Source organism: Apaloderma vittatum, unplaced genomic scaffold (genome assembly GCF_000703405.1).
Source record: "Apaloderma vittatum isolate BGI_N311 unplaced genomic scaffold, ASM70340v1 scaffold766, whole genome shotgun sequence".
Lineage (NCBI taxonomy): Eukaryota > Metazoa > Chordata > Aves > Trogoniformes > Trogonidae > Apaloderma > Apaloderma vittatum.
This window is the reverse complement of record NW_009723195.1, coordinates 115,825-131,563: the sequence shown is the minus strand read 5'-3', so window position 1 is coordinate 131,563 and position 15,739 is coordinate 115,825. Positions and strand designations below refer to the sequence as shown.

General features: G+C 40.2%; 1 protein-coding gene across 1 annotated transcript in view; it reads left to right on the top strand.

Moving 5' to 3' along the window:
* The first annotated feature begins 410 nt into the window (after positions 1 to 410).
* The window catches only part of LOC104275909 (dachshund homolog 2-like), a 24,179-nt gene continuing 8,850 nt past the window's right edge, over positions 411 to 15,739 (top strand). The window contains exons 1-5 of the mRNA XM_009872004.1: positions 411 to 618; positions 7,448 to 7,593; positions 8,069 to 8,216; positions 12,004 to 12,147; positions 15,162 to 15,227. Of these exons, the coding sequence (XP_009870306.1) occupies positions 411 to 618; positions 7,448 to 7,593; positions 8,069 to 8,216; positions 12,004 to 12,147; positions 15,162 to 15,227 (712 nt within the window). The remainder of the gene's footprint in view (positions 619 to 7,447; positions 7,594 to 8,068; positions 8,217 to 12,003; positions 12,148 to 15,161; positions 15,228 to 15,739) is intronic.

The following is a 15,739-nucleotide window of genomic DNA, read 5'->3' as shown; positions in this document are numbered from 1 at the left end:
GGCAGGGGGAGCTTTGCAGGTGCGAAACGGGAACGCGAGCATTTGTGCCGCGCTGGGGAAAATTTTTGCTCCCGCTGGTCACAGCTGTTGATGTAGTCGCCATGGGTTTTGTGAATAGGAAAAAAAAATGGAATCTTTCGAATGAGATCTGTTTCAGAATATTCTGGTTGTACTACCAAATCCTGCCATAAAGCGAGTAGATGATGAAAATGGTTGAAAAGCACGTTGTATATTTGTAGTGCAATGAGTGGGACATGAGAGAAACTTGAGGCACAGAAGGTACCTCCTGTCCAGAAGCGACGTAGCTGCAGTTCGTGTGCTGCTGGGATCGAATTATTACCCTTCTCCTCCTTCCTTCCCGGGTTCCCCGTGCAAGGCTGCTGGACGTGAGGTTCGTTGGTCTGGGTGGGATGCCTGGGTTTGGCAGGGAGCTGCCCGAGGACGTGGCAGGGCAGAAACGACTTTGTCTGTGTGCTGGGGACGGGTCTTCTCCAGGGCTGACAGTTCCAAGAACGGACGTGAACTTCAGCTTGAAAACCGTCAAACTGTTCCTATTTATCCTTGTCACACCCAGCCCGTGTTTCTCCACCTTCCCTGTGCAATACTCTTACAATTTTGGTACTGCTTCTCGGATAGCTTTGGTTTTCTGGTTCTTTTATGAATTCTCTTCTTGGTGGCAGTCACTGGAATCTGTCTCCAAGGCAAAAAAAAAGGAAAGATTTTGTGTTAAGGACCTAAGGCAGATTTGCGAGAAACTGATTCCCAGTCAGGTATTCCAGAAGGACTGGGAAAGCAATTCCTATCTTCCCTCTTCCTTCCTGACTTCTTCCTCCTGTCATCCTATTTATAATTTTTTTTCATAAATGAATATTGTGGAAATTATTTGGACTAAAGTTATTACATTAATTATCCAAACTGACATTTTTGCAGTGTGTGAAAGGACAGGGTGGTATGTAAAATAGATGCACTAAGAACACCTACAGTATGACAACAAGTAGCAGGGTAATTGCTGAAAATGAAGTCTTTTCTGCTATCCCTTCTCTTCAACATCTGTTGTTCCATATGGAGTCATAAATATTTGCAACAAAATAGTTGAAGAAATAATCTCAACATTAATAGGGAAGAGCTGAATACGCCAAGAAAATCGAAAAATCTTTTTTTTTTTCTTGGCAAGTTCCTCCTACCCATCCTCATCTGACAGTTTAAAATCTCAGTAGAAGAGTAGTCAGACTACAGAAAATATCTAAAAATCACCATGAAAAAAACCCAAACCTGTGTGAATGTTAAAGGAGAGTTGGCTGAGAACAATTTTACAACCTTTTGATAACGGCCATGCCGAGCGTTTTGTTTATTTTGTTTCATTTTCATCCTTTCTTCCACGCTGCAGTAATTTTCTTACTAGCCTTTGAGAGAAGAGTTCACATTTTCACTTTTCTCTGGTGTCAGTAGAAATAATGCTTCTTGTCGGTGTGAGGAATGACGAGGTACTCTTACTAGCTAAAAGTAACTAGTTACTTTAAACTGCCATATGGAAAATGCAGATTGATAGGAATAAAGCTTCTACATAGACTAAGAAGCAACTTAAGGCGCAGAACAACTTTAGATGTTTTGGAATCCACATTTATCAAAACCTGCCTGAGGAGCAGCTCATAGGAGAACACAGGTATAATAATAATACAGACAAGCTATAAATTGTGAATAATTGCATATAAAAGATAGTATTTTTAAAGGCTTTTTATGTATTTGTTAGTAGCCTTAATTGTACTTGTGGTTCTCCTTAATGAACAGAATTTAATCAGTTGAAATCAGTGGTATTTGTTTTTCTTAATCTGTATCTATTGAGCTTCAGGCTGAAGTTACTTGGTACTTAATTTCTGATGTCTATCTAGTGCATTAAGGCATTTCTTACTTTCATTTTTTAGTATTGCAAACATATCTCATCTAGCTTGAGCCCTTTTTTTTTCAAGGTTTGAATTAATAAAATATTTTCAGGTGTTTTTGCCATCAGTACCATGTGAACATCAGTGTATATTGTAAATATGAAGTTATAAATAGGTGTAATTTTCTGTCTTGTTAATGAAAGTACATTGATGAAAATGTCAAAGCTGTATAATTACGTGCCTCTTGATAAAGAGTGCACAGATAAAGACAATTTGTAAACTGTAATTTCAGCCTTTTCTAGTGAAATTTTCATTTCTCGGATTTTTTGCCTCCTTCTCCTATTCAAACACTAAGTGCCTCCTTTATGATGTCCTTCAGGCAAACCCACCGTCTTAATTCCTGAGCACGCTTCCAGGCAAGGTGATGGAACGCATGGCTTGCACATTTTTTTTCTCTCTTTTTTTTGTTTTTACGACTCCAAATATTCAGTTTTTCCAAAGCCAGCGCATTGCTCTAAATCTAACAGACGTGGTCTACGTTCCCCTCCTGTGTTAAAAACAACAAAAAGGTTTTATTAGAACTTTTTTTTCAGGACAAAGTCAACTGATGTCAGAGTGCGTGGGGTGAGAGCCAGCAGGGACACGGATGCCCTGAAGTGGAGAATGGTTGGTTTTACTGTTTTGTGATAGTTTCCAAAAGCTCTTAAGGCAGCCTAGAAATGTATATATAGTGATTAGATACTGCTTTTAACGTGACATTTCCTTACGGTAAAGCTCACTATCTAGCAAGTTGTGTTAATCATTTGAAAAGGAAATAAAAATCCGACTTAAAGCTAGTGCGTGGGATTAATCAGCCACTCCCCAACCGCATTCATTGACCCTGTTCATTCAGGGACTGTAATTAAGAAAAAACAGCAGCGACTTTAAATTTGGCACCTGAGTCACAAGGTTAAAGCAGTAAATTCCGACGTCAGGTTGGTGCCAGATTAGGAAGAAGTAGGTGTCTCTTTTCTCACTGACGATCAGGAGTGCTCAGCTCCTGGCAGAGAAGCGTTGAGTGAGGGGGAAAAAGTCAGGCAGAGGTTTATGGAGGATTTTCAGAGTTATTAAGACACTGAAGACAGATAACCTGTCCTTGCAGATTTACAGATACAAAATATTTGAAATAAACAATGCTTCAGGTTACAGGTTTCTCCTACTTAGTATAAAAGAAAAAAAATCTAGTAGTTTCTAGTTATGCAGCACAGAAGTTGCCAAGGTTTAGAATTAAAATAAGTCTCACTATTTTTTTTTGAAAGCTGCTTTTTGCAGTCAAAAATTAAAATTTGGGCCCTACTTCTGTCAAAATACCCATGTTTGGACACCGCTGCCTCTCACTGTTGTGAAGTAGATACACAACTGGGAGTCACGGGACCTCTTGCCACTATAAAAATATATCAGTTTGTATGATTCTCTCAGATCTTTGGGCAAATAATACTATTTCAGACAAAAATGTATCTTTTTTGTCAAAGATGAGTAGGATGTACAACCCATCTGATATTGTAGATCCTCTGTTGATTTTTATTAAAAGTCAGAAAGGTCCATTAGAGTATTGAGGCTCCTTGTTTGTGGCTATGGACAGTTAAATGAGATCCCTGTCAATCAGATACGGAGCTCCAAGAGTTATAATTGTCCGTAGGTTTCTAAATTGTATGCCACAGGTGGGGAAAAGTAGTGACCCAGCTGCCATCCATGTCCAAAACTGTCTTAGTAATGCTAACCAAAGACTTTCTGAGATTAAACGTCTCTTGCTTAGTAACTAACACATTAATAAATACAATTTTTGTATAAATTATTGCTCTCTTATCCATATGCCACATATTTATTTTTTGCATGATTTATATTCTATAAGCTATTTGAGGGGAATAATGCTTGTACAGGTCCAGAGAGATAAAAGTTTTGAAATATGTGAAGAGATAACTCGGTGGCCTAACCAGTGCTAGGTAAGATGTGAACTGTAGCTTTAGTATTTCTGCCTTGTTTTGCGAGGGACGTGGCGTGTCACGTGGATCAGCATATGAATGATGGGTTTAAAACATGCCTTCTGAACGAATATAAACCAGCTGGCAAATAAAATTGCCTGTTGGTTTGGGCCGTGCAGTGTCACGCAGGGAGCAATTCGCTTTCCTTGTGTTCTCGGGGCTGCGTTTAGTCCGTAGGTTGATGCTTCCTTTCCCAATCCCTATTTCTGCAACTTAGGCAGAAGACAGAAGATGAAATACTTCAGTATATAGAATTAAGAACAAGAAACTTCCTAGCAGATTTCCATGTGTTTTCCCGGGATAATATTCCATTCACTGCTAGTGTTCACTATGCGTTTCTTTTCTCCGCAATATAATTCTTGCTTTTGCCTATTCATCTGGGTGCCAGCTAGAAATTAAAATAAAAAGACTGCACTCTAAATGGATTCCTGAATGCTGTTATAAAGCATGGCAGGTTTAACAAACGAGCTCGATAAAAGTAGTTCCCACTTTGCTTCAATAAATAGAAAGGTTGTTTGTGTCCTTGGTTAGCTTGTAGCTGTCCTCGCTTTATTTCTTGCTTATTCTGTTGTACTGTATGTGTGAGCGCAGCTTTTAGCGTTTATATTTTTAGTGTTCTTTAAAATCAAAATGCTTAAATCAACATTTTTTTTGCCCTGTCGAAGAGATGCATTTGATACAATCCACAAAAGATGCTTCTAACATATGCCACTTTTAATTGCCTTACCAATTATGATTTCTCTAGTCTAGCTAATAAATTTCTGCCTAACGGTGCACTTATTCAGAGTGTGGGCCAGACGTAGACACCATTCAGATGTGAAGACCTATTACAGGATTGAAATAGATTTCTAATGCATTTATCATTCATCTTTGCGGAGTGCGATTTCAATCAGAAAAAAGAAATGATGAATAGCTTGACAGTTTCCACCCATATACGCTAAAACATAATATGCTGCTTCTAGTTTTCAGCTATTACAGACTTTAACATGCAATGTGACCTTGGTCTGCAAAGCATGTTTGGTTAGCACAAAAACTTAATCATAAGAAGTCATAAGTAGAATCCTTCTTCTTTACTGCCCTTTTTCTGGGACTTGGAAATTTATTGCTTCTGGGACAGGTAGGATATGAACAATGGGCCAAATAGAGTCCAGGGTTATCTCATCTGTGTGAAAACTGCTGCTGAAAATCGATGTGACCTCTGCTACACTGTCATCCCAATTCCCACCCTCTGTGTCCTATTTGTCTTTCGGTAGAAGCTTAGATCTGTGTGCTGTCTCTATGTGTCTCTCTTGGGCCAGATTATCAAAATGAATCATTGCCTGCATACCTCTTATATTTCTATTTATTTTCCTGGTGTTGACTAGGTCTGATGAAATATGATTCTTTTTGCATTTGATCCTCACTGCAGCAAGCAGCACCTAATTTAGCCGTGTCTATCTCTTTAAAGAAGAGTAATACTATTTTGAAACTTCAATCTGCTGTACAGTAACATTACAAACCATAGACCATGCAGCCTGTCTTCACAGTCAATAGTAATTTTCCTTTCGGCCAATATAATGTTATTACTTTCATCTCCAAATAGCAGAGATTTCTAGAGATTTTAAAGCAGCTATAGTTTTGTTATGCATACTTCATGTTTCTTTTTTCAAATGCCACTTCTGTTTAGTCTTTTGTGACTCCATGGCTTATGAGTTATTTCTGTGTAGCGGCATATGCAACAGCTAATCAGTTTATTTTCAAAACTCTGCCACTGATCTGAGATACTAAAATATGAGAAATGGTATATCTGAATCAGCATGAACTCCGTAGTCTGCTACCAGAGTTGTCTTTTTTTTTTCCCCCCAAAATGGATCACTTAAATTCCATGAACACAACTCTAAAATGATAGCTACAAATATGTGTGGAGGTTACTAGCTGTTGTTGTTATTAGTCCTGAGGAATCATTATGAAGATATTCCATTTAATGAACTCAAACGGGGAAAACGAAATGCTCCCTAACCAGAGATTTCAAAGAATAGTTGAAGACTGCTAATGCTCCTGGTTCGTTGTCGGTAAGCGTATTTTAGAAACACAGCAAAAAGTGCTGGCTGGCTGCTCAATAGTTGCTCCTGGAGTTTGTTAAACTCGGTAATAGTACTGCTGGAGAGACACCGTGGTTTAATTCGTCGTCGTCAGATTCTTTTCCGAGTAGTTTCTGTTGAAACAAGAGGTGATGGAAGGAGGCCTTTTGAATATGTCACGTACGCTCTAATTGTAAATCCCGGCTTTAATAAGAGCAAAACACTTGACAAAAGGGACTGTGAAACCGGCTGTGCAGTTGCCCTGAGAAAAAAAGCGCGCCATGGCCTAGGGTCAGTACATTAGCTGGGAGCTTTACTAAAAGGAATTGCTGGGAAGATGTTCTTTATGATTTCTGCTAGTGCAGGACGGTAATATATAGAGACTGGATTTCCCTGCAGTATTACACAGAAATACTTTTTTTAAACATTTCAGTGCACGGCGTTCAGCTTTAAAGACTGCCAAATTTTAATTTTGTGGGTTTCCGCAACCAGCATAATGTTTAAAATGAGTACACGGGGAAGAAGTCTACTATCCTCCGATATGTTTAAATTATCCTGTTCAAAATTGTGAGTCCATTGGTGACGGGGCTGATTCATCACAGAATTGAAAGGATTTTTCAGAAATAATTATTAATGTTGTTTCTGCCCGGATACACATTTCTACTGTCTGTGCACAGCTTGCCCGATAGCAACATGCTCCGTTTGAAACAACGAGTGAAGGGGAAGCTGCCGGGTCCCAATTTTACAATTTGCAAGGAGCTTCGGTCTCATTCTGTGCAGTAAAAGGCAGGAGCGAGGCTGGTGCTGCAGCACCCTCTCCTCCCCAGCCGCTCGTTCACCCCCCCCCCCCCCCCCAGCCGCTCCTCTGCCACCCTCCCAGCTCTCTTGGTGCTGCCTCCGGTAGGGATAACTCAGCCAAGCAATTTTGGCTATTGCCCATAACTAGAAAAGCTGACGGTAGCAAGGTAGTTGTTAAGAAAACCTGCGCTGACACTTCCGTGACAGCACGCGGTCGGCACTAGCAAAGCGGGAGGGGATGACTCAGTGGAGATTATTTACTGCTGAGTATGGGAAGGCTAACGCTGAAGGGGTAAAAAGGGATGGGATACGTTTCTCGATTAGGATTTCATCAAGGTTACCGCACCAAAAAAAACCACACGTCGCAGAATAGCAAACATGATAGGAAGAAGAAAGGTCGCTTGGGTTTAAGGAACTGCGTAATACTGTTACAATTCTGTAGTAAAATTCTGTAGAATTTCAGATGTAATAGTCCCTGTTACAGACTTCACTATATTTGTTATTGTTCTGTGCTATTTTGCAAACTTACCTTAGCTACAATCACAGCTGCCCAAAAACTCAAATGATGTCATTTTTACAAACGCGCTTGTATTTTGACTTCCAGGTAAACAGAATGCTACTTTCTAGAAATTACATTTACTTGTATTTCCAATGCTTTCTGATGTTGCTTTTAAACCTGTCTTTACAGAAGAGGTCCAAATTGCCATTCCAATAATGAAACCAACCTTAGATAAAGTCCAACTGGCTGGACAGGCCTTGCCTCCTGGATTTCCGGCGCCATTTCTTTTTGCTGATGGTCTTTCATCAGTAGAAACACTATTAACCAACATTCAGGTAAAATATTCTCTATAGGGCCAGGTGATATCATGCTAGATAAAATGGGTTTCTTTTTCAGTCTTTTTCTCTAAGTTTCCCAAACTATTTTGTATCTGCAATTTTAATTTTTTTCATTTAATGGTGATGCTTAGGTGGCCACTATTTGGCATTATCGATCGTGAAAAGGTTTCATACGTTGTCTGTTTGCCTTAATAGTTGGCAATAACAGTCATGTTCAAATTCACCAGTCTCATTATTCCTCCTTTGCTTCTTCCTGCAGTGGAATTAGCAAAAGCCATACTGAACAATTCCATGCCACAAAATTGCTCTTGTAGAACATTTAGCTACTTCAAATGCCTGCTTGCATTCCAGGTCTATAAGTTCCTTTTTTAAATTTTTCTGTTTTCCTAGAGGCTGTGAAAGAAAGAAATGGATGAATTTTTGTCGCTGCAGAAACAAAATGATATTTCAGGCTCTTATGTTTGTGTTTTAGGGCCTGCTGAAAGTGGCTGTGGACAATGCGAGAGTCCAGGAAAAGCAGATACAGCAGGAAAAGAAAGAGTTAAAGATGGAGCTCTGTAGAGAGAGAGAACTACGAGAGAGCTTGGAAAGGCAACTCACAGCCGAGCTGCAAAGCAGAGGTGAGTGAATGAAAAATGGAGTTTAGGTATCTATTAAATATCCAACCCTGTGGCATTTCCAGCCGGAGCTATCGAGGACTCGGAGTTAACTGACATTCATACTTCAGTGTAATGCGGCAGCGGACTAGCACTGGTAATGAAAGATTTAAATTTAATAAAAACAGAATGAAGCTCACTTTTCTGTAAGCAGACAGAACAGTGACTGAAGGATTATTTCCTGGAGGGCAACTGGCCGCGGAGAGTTTTGGCAGGTTCTGAGGGGGAAAGCTGATTCGGTTTCGCAGCTTTCACGTGTATTATTACCACTCCGCCTGTGTATTCCCAGTCTGGTTTCTTTATTTGACAGCTTTAATTTCTTTTGTTTTCTGCTATTATCCTCCAAGCACTGAGAATCGGTCTTACTGTGAGAAAGATAATATGTCTGTAATTTGGGTGTTTCGGTGATTTTTTTTCATTACCTCACTACTTATCTAGCCCACATTTGTGTAGTTTAGGTGCTAAGCCAGCTAGTTTTTCTTGTAGATAACTTCAGCGCAGCAAAATAGATGGAACTACAAGAAATTGTCTGCCCAAGTGCAAGATCTGAAGCAACTAACATTAGATTTTTATTTTTTTTTACCATCAGGTGAGTGAGATACAATAGCACTCCCCATGAAGAACCTTCTAAGACAAAACCATGGCTGTTTAAGAGCTTTTGATAGTAATAGGCAATTAAAGTGGTAAATCCAAATTTTTCGCTGTGATATTGCAAAGAAGGCAGCGTTCTTTTTAAAATTCAAATCTGCATCTGAAACAGAGGAATAGTACTTTATGTGCCAAAAGCTACTTCTAGATTACATCCATGAAATCAGAAAGATAAAACTAGATAAGACCAAAAATGTAGGTGCCAAGTACAACCTTCCTGTGCATTTTGAATTGAAATCAAGTGTGGGGAACAGAGCTGTCCGCAGCATCGAGTCTTGGTAAGAGGTAGTAAAGAAAGGAACTGTTAGGTCAAGTTGTGAAGGGTCAGTAAGTTTTTAAATTGCAGTGGGTGTTCAGACAGGTTGCATCACCCCAGTCTAAGTGTGGATGAGACCGCTGTATTTCTGTAAAACCAAACTTGTCTCCTTGTAGGCAGACAGCACATAATGAACTTTCTGACTCACATTTTAGTCATAGAATCTTAGAATGGCCTAGGTTGGAAGGGAGTCATAGAATCATAGAATGACCTAGATTGGAAGGGACCTAAGAGATCATTTCATCCAACCTCCCTGTCATGGGCAGGGATGCCACCTCTTGACTAGACCAGGCAACACATGGGGACCGAACGGGAATCAAACCCATGACCTCGGTGTTGTCAGCGCCGCGCTCAACCCACTGAGCTAACCGGCCACCTAAGTCAACAAAAAGCTTTTGCAGGCTTTGTTGGCCTTGGGCTCAAAAGGCAATTTCACCAATAATCGATATTCTCACAAAGTTTGTGTTTTTCAGATTATTGCCCCATGCACATCATTATTAGAGAAAATCAGAGAGAGGTTTTTTCATGTGGGTTGCTCAATTTTCTGAAGTTATGTTCTACAGATCACGTTTTGGCATTCATAAGTTTGGTCTCTCAGAGATTTCCCACGTAACAGTATCTGTTTCTTTCCCTTGACTGAAGCATTCACAAATCCAGAATGATCTGTAAAAAGCCGTAAGACTTCAGAGGAACAAGTGATCACAAGAAGTTATGTGAACACGGGATTTTCCCAGCGTTTTCCTAGATTTTTTAGTAAATTTTCTGCCGATATTTTGCAATTTGCAATTCACAGGTATCTAATATAGAGGAGAAGCAAATAAATAACAGGGATCACAAAATACCGCTTGCATATATTCAAGTCCCATTTTTAACAATCCTTGTGAGCAGTATTACCAGTGTACACTCCAGCCAACTTGACTCTAAAACAGATGGTAGTTTTAAAAGGGCATTTAAGCTCAAATTCTCTTTAGTCTGTTAGTTTTGCCTACCTTTTGTAGTGTCATCACTTCTCCATTTGTTTGATTCCGTGATGGACCCGTGGGATTAAGTGCTGCTCTGTGCACGCGTGAACTGAAGCAGCACAATGCAAGAACATTCTTCGGTCTTCTGCATAAGCAGGGAAGGGAGATGCAGCTCATGCAGGGAAAGTGTTCTTGCAGGACTGTTGAAAAGAAAAGCAACCAAGTGTAAGAGCCCGTTAAAGATAATTCAGTAATGGCAATGAGGAGAGTTGGTTAGCCAGCAGGAGCACAACAAGGATTCTGGTAGATGGTTCAGACATCGTTCTGGCCCACGTAATAGGAACCTGGTGCTGCTGAAGAATAAGGTTGAAGATGGTATTAAGATTCGGGGTTTGGAAAGGAAGAGGCTTAGAAGGTGCATTTTATTGCTTGAATTTATATAGGTGAGGGAGTGTAATCATAGCCAATGTCAGCAGTTCCCAGTGAAGGTATTGGTCATCTGGCTACAATTAATACTGTACAATTCTCCAGTTATAGTTTTGACTTGATTTATAGTTGGATTTAAGACTGAGATTGGCCTGTTTTTTGCCAAATCTTACAAGGCTGTACCAATGGCCCAGGGCTGATCTGCGTCCAGGCAGTGTTTCTGCTTTCAGTCTGTAGAAGAGCGAAGACGAGATGACTCAAAAGTGCACCGAGAGCCACCACGGAGCTGTACGGCAGCACCGTGTTACCGCACTGTTACCTGTCGCAAGCCCAAACAGCCAGTGCTACACCGTTTTAGAAGCAGGAATTGCTAATGAAGAGAACAGATTTGGTTTATGTATCAGTGTTAGAAGCTTGTGTTCAGATGGCGTTCTACCTGGGAAGCTCCCTTTTAATTTCTCACTGAAATTTGAAATATACACCCAACGCTTTTCTATTTCTCTGCTTTCTTTGACTTTCACTGTTCATTTCTGCCACTGCTGATGACGTGGGAAAGTACTCATGCTACCCAGTACATACCCCTTCTCCATGTGTTTGCCCTTTCTTCTGTGTATGTACCCACTGAACCCAGGTTCTCAAGAGCCTTCTCTCTTGTTATTTCACTTATTCAACTGCTCCAGTTTTATTCAAAAAATTACCACCTACTTCTGTGGGGTTTCACCGTGCACACCCTTGGTAGTGACATTTCAGAATCCCTGACACTGCACGCTGCCAGTTCACCTGCACAAATGGATTTCATTTTATTTTAGTATTAGAAAACGTAACTAAAAACAAATCTCGAAGGCTTCCTGCATCCACGAGGAGTGCTCGGGCAACCAGTGTGTTTGAATTCTCTTTCTAGATAAAACTACTGGAGAAGGAGGGGGAACTGTAATTCTTAGCATTAAGGGAAAGGTTAGAATGAAGAGTGAGAATGTTTTTTTTTAAATTTTGTTGATGTACATCGCTGCTATTGCTTGAAATTAGCTCAAACCAATGATCTGCTCAACCAAACTCCGCAAACTGTAGCTGGAATTTAGTCCAAATACGGGGCTGACTCTGAGACTCTAAGGTTCTGATCAGGACACTTAAAAATTTACCCATGGGGCTGCTTCAGAGTGAGAATAAGATTTAAGATCTTTAACAAGATTTAAAGCCCGTTCAGATAGTTCATTGTTTCTCTACAGGATGTGGCTTGGGTTTGGAATTGTTGGGTTTTTTTAATTTCAGATTCATGCCAGATTATTTTTTTCTCACGTGAGAACTGGGTCCTTGAACGTTGAATGTAAAGTCATGTGTTGTCTCCATTATATATTAATTGTGCTTTAACAGCCCTGCTTACAATATATTTACATTTCAGCAACAATTCAGAAACGCTTGAAGAAGGAAAAAAAGGCAAAGAGAAAATTGCAGGAAGCTTTGGAATTTGAATCAAAGAGAAGAGAACAAGTGGAACAGGCGCTTAAACAGGCGACATCAGGTGACGGTCTCAGGATGTTAAATGGTAATGTCTTAGTTGGCCTTTCACAGTTAGCTTAAAATGATGTTTAACTGAGTGAAGGAAAAAAAAAAAAGGAAGATGATGCACAAAACAAATTCCAGGATTAAAAAAAAAAAACAAACCACAATCCTTTCCTGAAATAATTAAAAATCTATTTCAGGCCATGTGCTCTGGGTTATGAATTAAAAAAATAAGTCTGCAATTAGAGAAACAGACAGAGCAGTTTACACAGACCTGACAAGAAATGCTGAATATATTACCAGAGAAATCTGTTACAGTGCCAGCTAAGACAATGTGAAATTTGGTTCCTGTAAGGTTCTCTGAACTCTTCTCTCCCAGCAGATTCATTTTTAGAACTGCTGAGCTTCATTTTAAAAGCCATTTGGCTGAAGTTTGCTCAGCCTCAGGACCTATTAAGTTTGTTAAATATGTATCAACTTTCAGAGCTGACTAGGTTTTGAATACTTCCCAAATATTCTTGTGAAACCAGTTAATCTCCTAAACAGGTTTATTATGTTTTGGATAGTGGGAGGATTTGCCTCTCTTGCTTAACATGGTTCTGGCCAAAGTGTAGAGCTTTGATTTGAATCTCTAAGACTGCACCTAGTGGAGTTTTAATTAATTTTGGGTTCTGTGGCTAAGGTTTAGTCTGTGCATCCCTAACCCAAAGTCTCTGCAGAGGTGCCTGAAGCAGAATTTGTTGAATCTGCTGCATGTGTGTAATGTTGTGCTGCCAGCTTTGGGCACCGCTAGCAGCCAGGACATAACAGCATAAGCAGGCTGTAAAAACTGGCCGAACTGCCAAGGAAAAATAATGATTTTTAGCTTGTCTTGAGTTCTCAGTTGTGAGGGCTACCCAAAGTGTTTTTTAAAGTTAGAGCAGACCTGTCTGCGTGAAGGGCCATCGCAGCACTCTGCCATGGACTGCAGGTTGTGATTTATCTAGAGCACCTAAGAGATAGAAACTCTTTAAGGAGGAGAGCAGCATCTTTCAAAGGCATTCTCATCTACTGGATTTTATTGTCCAGCATATCACTGTAACCGGGAGCTGGCTGGCTTTTTTGATGTGCAGACAGTGGTGATTCGGGCGTGGATTTACGGCTTGCGCTCGCACCGTGCTCAGGGACAGTGACCCAAGGGAGAGTGGGTGGACAGAGCCGGCAGAAACTTTTTCCGCCACCTCCACAGGATCAGAAAAATGCCCAGATCGGATCCCACAGCCATAGCCAGCACCTTGAGATGAATGTCAGAAAAAAAACGCAAACAAACTAACCAAAAAAATTCCTGTCAGGTCATTCACCTGGGTTCTGCCATTACTGGTGAGCACCTGTCGCTCGCGCAGCAGCGAGGAGCACTCAGCAGTTCTGGAAGCCGCGGATTAAAGGGTACTGACACGCCAGCAATGTGATAAACAGGTCTTTACATCTGCTGTTGTGGGCCTGGCTGCTAACGTTTTGATTTGCAGGCACACTCAGGTAGTCGTATATATGGTAGTGCCTGCAAGAAGCTGATATTTACATGCTAATCTGATTGCACATGCAAATCAGGTAGCTCATTAGCATCTTAATCCACAATTTAATTGCAGGTACAGTTTTATGACAACAAAATGTGAAGGGCTACTCTGAATATTTTTAATTTAACTCTGACAGTCTGTCTCATTTAACAGATGCTGTTATTAGTTACAGATGACTTTGTCATTTTACGTATATACAACATGTACTCTAAGGCGTTTGAGAAGAAAGAAGCTTTGTGAAGTAATAGATCAGTGCCCTGAACTTCCCTTCTGAACAGGAATCTCAATAAGGGAAACCCTGTGTCATAGTAGTCACTTGTAATTTTCTGAAAAAAACATGTACATGAAAATATTATTTATTTGGTCATATATATTTATAGGGCTATCCATGCATACCTCACATGTATTTACTTTACACATAGATTACTAAAATATTACTCTTCTGTGTATGGACTATACGTTAAGGGATGCCCTGCTTTGGCACAGAGTTTGGGCTGCAGGGTGACCAGCACAACGTCACCGACGCTCCAACTGAAGCGATCTGAGAAAGCGGCAGTAGAGTTTGTTCTCTGTTTGAGAAAGCTCAGAACAGGCAGAAAAAACCTTCAAACCTGTACACGCAGACCTGTTTCAGGTGTGGAGTGTGTTTGGTTTTATTTTCTTGCTGCAATTTCCAAGTGCTGTATTCTAAGGGAAGCAGATGTTTCTCCAGGATTTGAGGTGCCGTGGATTCAGATCACATACCCTTCATGCTAATCCTTGTTGGCACAAGGTGGATAATGGCATCTGTTGTCGTAACACCCTGGGGTGTTTGAGCCTCCCCCTCCTCCCGAAGGACTGTGCATAGAGAGGTATTATCAATATGAAATTAATCAGTTCAAAAGTGCGGCTCATGATGAGACTTTTACTCAACTCGGAAAATAGAGCAAAATCCATTTTGGAAAGCTCAGAAATCTGGAAATGTTTCACGTAGTATCGTGTGTAACGTTTTTGCCTGGTAACATGAGCTCACAGCATCCTGAGCTGAGTATTTTAAATATGGTTTGCTCAGTCCTTATCTGTAACATGGACTCACACGAACTGATCTCACACACACACGTGCAGACAGGCACTGACTGAATTCTCTTACTCTGTGCTTTGCATGTGTATAACTGGGAGAGTCAACATAGTTTAGTATCTCCACAGTTTAATTTTGACTTCTATTTTTTCATATGTCAGATGCTCTCATTCTCCGAGAGAATTTTACAGACTTCTTATTCTCATGTGTTGGTTACTATCGGATCGTCAGACAAATGTGAAGCACTTTAAAAATAATTCACTGTCAGACCAGTAACGTTTGCACATTTTGGAAACAATTTACTACTGAAAATTCTATGAAGACCAAATGTTTTATGCAAGACCGTGTAACTTGGAGATCACCCTAGTTTGCTATAAATATTTTTCTAAAGATGCATGAGAGAAGGACAAAGGAGAATGCATTAATCTTCAGTGTCACGTCTTTCAGATGCTGGAATCCCGGATATGGAAATAGAACACAACGGAACCCAACATGACAGTGCAGCAATGCAAGGTGCAGTATGTACCACATCCCATCCCACGCGTGTTTCTCATGAGCCATATTAAAAGTTAAATGAATTGCAGAATAGCTTTTGTCTCTGTTTTTGTGCTTTAAGATAAATGTAGACTGCCCAGCTTCATTTTGTTTTCCTGTTCAACACAGAAAACCTTTGAAAGATTGGAACTTTACAAGAGCAAAAATGAAATTTGTTGAGAGGTGTGTGAAACAGCTATCAGATATATGCGCTTAGCTCAGAAATTTATTTTACATGTGATTTATCTTTTTAAAATATTTAACATCTGATCCTTACCTACCTATCAAGATGGTAGGGGTTTTCAAAAAACACATAAACTGTAGGTGGAAAACAAAAAAAGCATGTTCATGTAATGAGCAATTCCATAGTGTTCCATTTTCCTCGCTGCTCAGTGACTGTAAATCCAGAACGTTCACGAATTGTTGGAGTGCTTCCCAAGGAATAATGAATGCTTTCCGGCTCTAGGCCTGGGAAGTCAGGGAGTTGTGAA